This window comes from Neoarius graeffei, chromosome 6, assembly GCF_027579695.1.
Source record: "Neoarius graeffei isolate fNeoGra1 chromosome 6, fNeoGra1.pri, whole genome shotgun sequence".
In the NCBI taxonomy this organism is placed as follows: Eukaryota; Metazoa; Chordata; class Actinopteri; order Siluriformes; family Ariidae; genus Neoarius; species Neoarius graeffei.
Window position 1 is genome coordinate 14,007,717 of NC_083574.1, and position 7,220 is coordinate 14,014,936.

The window sequence follows — 7,220 nt, forward strand, 5'->3', positions numbered from 1 at the left end:
CCCTGTGTCTGCATGGGTTTCCTCTAGGGATGTGACTTTTGATCAAAAACACTATTCGAAATTCGCTAAAAGATATTCGAAATTCGATTCGAAAATCGACAGAACCCCGCCCGCCCCACCCAAATGCATGCACACATGACAAACAGGGTGAAAGTGGTAACGGTTTAATGAGTCATCAAAAAACAAACTTCCATTCACCTCACATAGCCTACAGTATCAAACAATAATATAGGCTTCCAATTTTATTGTACATTTCTATGCAGCCACGACTATTTTCGTCTGTTAGAAGGAACCGTGGGTGAAACTGCCCGTTTAGGAAACGATAATGAAAGCATTCGAACAGTCAGAGCAGTATAAACTTAAGACATATTTTTGTTCAAAAAAATTAACATGTCGACGTGGTCGGGATGGAGACGGGTACGCAGCCTATTGACAATTAGACCGGCTGCGGAGAACACACGCTCCGATGGCACGGACGTTGCAGGCACACACAGGTAGGCGCTGGCCAACTTTGCCAGGCGAGGGTATTTCTGTTGATTGTCTTTCCACCATGTCATCGGGTCAGTGTGGAGCGGTGGGCATGTATCCTGGCAGTACTGAGTCAATTCAGTCACGCATGTTGCCCTCTCTGTGCTGTAATCCTCGCCAAATATGACGGCAATTGCTGCTGTTAATGGGCCATCCTTTCGGGAATGTTTCGGTTCGCTGGGCCCTTCATGCGATTCCGCCGCCTCTCCGGCCTCTTCATCATCTGCCATGGACAGAAGGTTTCTCACCTCGGCCTGCACTGTGTTTCTCACCTCGTCAGTTGCGAACCTCAGGTGTTTGTGTCTGGGATCCAAAAATGAGGCAATGTATGCGACCTTGCGTGCGCTGCTGGCATTTTCAGGTGCAAGGCTCTCTTTCAATGAGGCAGACACTGCTTTTTTGAAATCGGTGACTTTGGAAGATTCTTCTGGGAGTTCTTTGAGATGTTTGGACAGTAGGTTTGCAACCACTGGAAAAATCATAGAGAGCGACACATTCGACTCTCCACATAACGCAGTGGTGGCGCATTTGAGTGAGTACAGCACAGGCAAAATTTCCTCCATCACACCCCAGCTATCATCGGCCAATTCCAGGGTGCGCGCATCCAATAATTTGGTGACATTTCTGTCTGACAAGACAGCGCACACAGCCCATCTCTGTTCTAACAAGCGCTCGAACATGTCATGTATCGAATTCCATCTCGTCCGGCAGCTTTGCACTAACTTGTGTGCAGGCACGTTTAGGAGCTGTTGCTTTTGCTTCAGAGCTTCTGTTGCCACCGTGCTATGATGGAAGTGAGACACCAGACGATTGGCAGCTTTTACGACGTGGTTTATGTTTTGCAGTTTGAAACCATCATTTGTAGCCAGTTGAAGAGTGTGTGCAAAACAAGGCTGCGAGTCCCACCCCAGCCCGGCGTCGGAATTGGCTAGAACCATGTTACTGGCGTTATCATGCACGCACGCGATGACTTTTCCAGTGAGACCCCAGTGGTCCCTCGCGTTAGACAGTACATTTGCGAGATTCTCAGCCGTATGTCTCTCGGGCATGGCTTTGGTCTGCAGAACAGCACTCTGCATCTCCCAGTCTAGCATGTAATGGCAGGTGATGGTGACATAGGATTCCGTTGTCAGCGCCGTCCACGAATCTGTAGTTATGGACACTTTATGGGCATTCGCTAATTTCCTTTGTAGGATGCTTGCATTTTCATCACGAAGTTTTTCCAGCCTGCTAGTGATTGTTTTTCGACATGGAACTCTGTATTCAGGCTCAAGAAAGTTCATCAACTCTCGAAAGCCTTCTCCTTCCACAAAGCTAACAGGCAGCATATCTTTAGCTATCATCTTAGTGAGGAGAGTTGATATTTTTTCGGCACGGGCGGCATTCAACTTAGATGACCTCACCATGAAAGCGGCAACCGACTGCTGGCCCGAAGTTACTTCTACTGGATGTCTCGCTTTCAGGTGGTTGTGCATGGTGGTGGTTGATCTGTGGTATGCCAGCTTTACCTGACAGATGTTGCATTCCACTTCATTTTCATTTATCAAAGTAAATGAGGACCATACGGAACTTTTGCTACCTCGCTGCATCTCTGCATCGCACCGCATGTTGCAAATTGCAATTCTTCTTCTGTTATTTTGACTACCTTTACTGTACGATAGCGGCACCCTCTGGCCGAATTAATGCAACAGAGTATGTTAGGAACAAGGAAACACCTTTCCGCGCTCATTTTTTTTTTTGTGGAATGTAACGTAAGCCAAAACGGCATTCGAAATTACTATTCATTATTCGAACTCGTCACGAATATTCAACTATTCGAAAATCATGTCCCATCCCTAGTTTCCTCTGGGTGCTCTGGTTTCTCCCACAGTCCAAAGACATGCAGGTTAGGCTAATTGGTGGCTCTAAATTGACTGGAGATGTGAGTGTGAATGATTGCTTGTCTCTGTGTCAGCCCTGCGACGACCTGGTGATTTGTCCAGGGTGTACCCTGTCTCTTGCCCATAGTCAGCTGGGATAGGCTCCAGCTTGTCTGTGACCCTGCACAGGATAAGCAGTTATGGATAATGGATGGATAAACATCATGCGATCAGGAGTAAACCAATCGTGTGGGAAGTGTGATTTTATCCTTTACCTATAAGCGCACAAGACAGTGTCATAGCAACATTTGTAAGGTTGGATGCATGTGACAGTGGGGGTGTGGTCAAGTGTCGGTTTGTGAATTGAGGGCAGGGCCCGGTAAGGTGAGTGGCAAAGTCATTACACCTGTTATAAATTAATGCCGTGCGTGTGTCTGTTGCAGTGATGAGGGGGCAGAGAAAAGGAGGGAGAGAGTGAAGAAGCGAGGTATCTTCCGACCAGAGCACCTGTGTTGTGTGTGTGAATAAGTTAGTAAAGCTGAAAAGCAACAAAAGTAGTCACAATAAAGTCTGTGTTGACAAGTTTCTGCCTGTCCAAGCTTCAGTATTCCTCCTACATCAGAGCTGTACTACAGTGGTGCCAAACACTAATGGCTGGCCGTCTTCCTCCAGTGTCAGCTTGCGGAAGTGCTGATGGTGTTGTTCTGGGGAGTGGCCGACACACTGCAGGATGGCTGACTTCAAGTCGGCATAATCGAGCTGACTGTTGGTGGGGAGCTGTTGCGGGGCGAACTGGGCCTCTCCAGACAGCAGTGGTAGTAAACGAGCCATGCGTTGCTTGACCTGCCACCCCTACACTTTGGCCGCTTGCTCAAAGAGCTTGATGAAGGCTTCTGAATTGTTGTGCAGCCCCATATTCGTGAGTGCAACATGGGGCGGGTCCGCAGAGGTGGCAGTCAAGAACCCCGCCAATGCAAGCAGGTGCCAAAATGCCTGGTGATCTTTCTGCTGGGCCAGCAGCAAGGCTTCAAAGCATTGTTCTTGCTTCTTTCAGAGGGCCATCAACACTTGGTGCTTGCTCTATTGGGTGGCAGCGAGGACATGGATGAGGTCCTTGAGTGGGGAGGACTCTATGGGGTGGTTCTCTTCAGTATCCCGGCTTTTGGCACCACTGTAGTACGGCTCTGACATGGGAGGAATACTAAAATGCGGACAGGCAGGAAATGGTGTCACAGACTTTATTGTGACCACTTTTATTGCTTTTCAGCTTTACTAAATTACACACACACACACACACACACACGCGCACGCGTGCGCACTCTGGTCGGGAGAGACCTCACCTCTATGCTCTCTCCCTCCTTTTCTCTGCACCATCACTGCAATAGACAACATTAATTGACAACAGGTGTAATGACTTTGCCACTCATGTTCCCTGGCCCCACCCTCATTTGACAAACCCACGCTTAACCATGCCTCTGCTGCCACAACACGTTCCATCAAAGGTGTATTCCCATCTTGCCCCCAATGTTCCTAAAATATGTTTCAGATCCACTGTGACCCTGACCAAGATAAATTGGTTGCTGATGAATGAATATACCTGAGGTTTCTTTGAATAAGATTATTTATGTCATTAGTTAACATCAACAAACCAAACATAATGTTCACAAAGTACAACCCCGATTCCAAAAAAGTTGGGACAAAGTACAAATTGTAAATAAAAATGGAATGCAATAATTTACAGATCTCAAAAACTGATATTGTATTCACAATAGAACATAGACAACATATCAAATGTCGAAAGTGAAACATTTTGAAATTTCATGCCAAATATTGGCTCATTTGAAATTTCATGACAGCAACACATCTCAAAAAAGTTGGGACAGGGGCAATAAGAGGCTGGAAAAGTTAAAGGTACAAAAAAGGAACAGCTGGAGGACCAAATTGCAACTCATTAGGTCAATTGGCAATAGGTCATTAACATGACTGGGTATAAAAAGAGCATCTTGGAGTGGCAGCGTCTCTCAGAAGTAAAGATGGGAAGAGGATCACCAATCCCCCTAATTCTGCGCCGACAAATAGTGGAGCAATATCAGAAAGGAGTTCGACAGTGTAAAATTGCAAAGAGTTTGAACATATCATCATCTACAGTGCATAATATCATCAAAAGATTCAGAGAATCTGGAAGAATCTCTGTGCATAAGGGTCAAGGCCGGAAAACCATACTGAGTGCCCGTGATCTTCGGGCCCTTAGACGGCACTGCATCACATACAGGCATGCTTTTGTATTGGAAATCACAAAATGGGCTCAGGAATATTTCCAGAGAACATTATCTGTGAACACAATTCACTGTGCCATCCACCGTTGCCAGCTAAAACTCTATAGTTCAAAGAAGAAGCCGTATCTAAACATGATCCAGAAGCGCAGATGTCTTCTCTGGGCCAAGGCTTATTTAAAATGGACTGTGGGAAAGTGGAAAACTGTTCTGTGGTCAGACGAATCAAAATTTGAAGTTCTTTATGGAAATCAGGGACGCCATGTCATTCGGACTAAAGAGGAGAAGGATGACCCAAGTTGTTATCAGTGCTCAGTTCAGAAGCCTGCATCTCTGATGGTATGGGGTTGCATTAGTGCATGTGGCATGGGCAGCTTACACATTTGGAAAGACACCATCAATGCTGAAAGGTATATCCAGGTTCTAGAGCAACATATGCTCCCATCCAGACGACGTCTCTTTCAGGGAAGACCTTGCATTTTCCAACATGACAATGCCAAACCACATACTGCATCAATTACAGCATCATGGCTGCATAGAAGAAGGGTCCGGGTACTGAACTGGCCAGCCTGCAGTCCAGATCTTTCACCCATAGAAAACATTTGGCGCATCATAAAACAGAAGATACGACAAAAAAGACCTAAGACAGTTGAGCAACTAGAATCCTACATGAGACAAGAATGGGTTAACATTCCTATCCCTAAACTTGAGCAACTTGTCTCCTCAGTCCCCAGACGTTTACAGACTGTTGTAAAGAGAAAAGGGGATGTCTCACAGTGGTAAACATGGCCTTGTCCCAACTTTTTTGAAATGTGTTGTCATGAAATTTAAAATCACCTAATTTTTCTCTTTAAATGATACATTTTCTCAGTTTAAACATTTGATATGTCATCTATGTTCTATTCTGAATAAAACATGGAATTTTGAAACTTCCACATCATTGCATTCCGTTTTTATTTACAATTTGTACTTTGTCCCAACTTTTTTTGGAATCAGGGTTGTAATCAAGCCCATTAAATAGTTAACAGCAACTGCAATAACTAGCATTAATTCCACCATTTTTAAAATGAACTAATGCCTTAAGGTTTCCTTAATTAAAAATATTTACTGCACCAATTAATATTAATGAGCTGCATCATTAATACACCATAAGTAATAACAATGTAATTACAGCATACACTTATTACAGCTTATATTAACTGATATGTTTAAATATTAAACACCTGAATTAATTGACTGAAAGTCTATAATATATTCATAAGCATGCATTAAATTGCAACTAAATAAAGAACAGAATCCAACAGGGTCTACTGTTATTGGAAAATCATCAACCATGAGATTTTAACTGTGGAACAGATTCATCCCTGTTATAGATTGCTCACACTGGAGACTCCTTCCATAAATATTAAAAACCATTCAGCTCACAGAAATGTTCATTATAGCAACAGTTATTTAAAAAATGAACACTAGATATAAGTCACTATAGAAACAAGAAACATACAGCTAACAAAGTTGTAATTTATGTCAAATTTGACATGAATGTCTAAGCCATAATGATATAGAGAATTAAATAAAACCATCGAACTGATCAGAATCAGGAATTGAACAGTACAACAGTATAAATGGTGATAACTAAACTCACTTGGTGGAAACTGTATTTTTTAAAGTTTCCCAATTAACCATTTATAACATATGGATTAAAGTGCTGAGAGATGAATTAAGACTTATTGGTGATGATGGAAATGGATTGTTAAACAGGTCTCATTGTTGACTCATGTAAAATGATACATGTATAATAATAATTTGATATGTAATGATATCATGCAAGGATAAATTGCAATACAAATTTATGTGGGGAAGTCGTGGCCTAAAGGTTAGAGAAGCAGCTTGGGGACCAAAAAGTTGCTGGTTCGATTCCCTAGACCAGCAGGAATGGTTGAAGTGCCCTTGAGCAAGGCATCTAACCCCCAACTGCTTCCCAGGCTGCTCTGGGTATGTTGTATATTACTCTGGATAAATAAGAGAGTCTGCAAAATGTCTGTAATGTAATGACAATTACAATCCATGAAATAAAAATGAACTGATTACCACCAGGCTGTGTAATCTCTTCAATTTTCCAAGCTATAATTGAGTTGTTTAGACAGCAGAGGGTAAAAGATCATACAATAATGGGAATGTACATGACTTCGCATTAGGCGGAAGTAACACAGCTCTAATGCTATGAAAACACAATAGATCTAAAATGAGAAAGAGTTGTGTGATTGACTGTACAAATAGATTTAACATGAAATTGGAGCTCTTTTTTATAGACTGCCGAAAGCTAAAGAAAAGAAGCAACTGCAGGTAGTATACAGTAAATCTTCCTAAGTTAATTAAGAAAAGACCTACTTGTTAATAACTTTCATTTTTATGTCTCCGCCACAGTAAGGTGCAGGAGGCATTATGTTTTTGGGTTGTCCGTCTGTCCGTGCATGCGTCTGTCCCGAAACCTTGTGAACGCGATATCTCAAAGACTAATGAAAGGAATTTCACCAAACTTTCATCATTTGTGCATTTGGGG

The 7,220-nt window shown here is 43.0% G+C and overlaps 1 protein-coding gene across 1 annotated transcript; it reads right to left on the reverse strand.

Moving 5' to 3' along the window:
* Window positions 1-359: 359 nt before the first annotated feature.
* LOC132887641 (E3 SUMO-protein ligase ZBED1-like) lies at window positions 360-1,871 on the reverse strand. Its single transcript, XM_060923107.1, has one exon. The coding sequence runs from the start codon at window positions 1,869-1,871 to the stop codon at window positions 360-362; it is 1,512 nt and encodes a 503-aa protein (XP_060779090.1).
* Window positions 1,872-7,220: the final 5,349 nt, after the last annotated feature.

What these genes read in the sequence shown, in the direction of transcription:
- LOC132887641 (XM_060923107.1), bottom strand. Translation starts at nt 1,871, where the DNA reads ATGATAGCTAAAGATATGCTGCCTGTTAGCTTTGTGGAAGGAGAAGGC.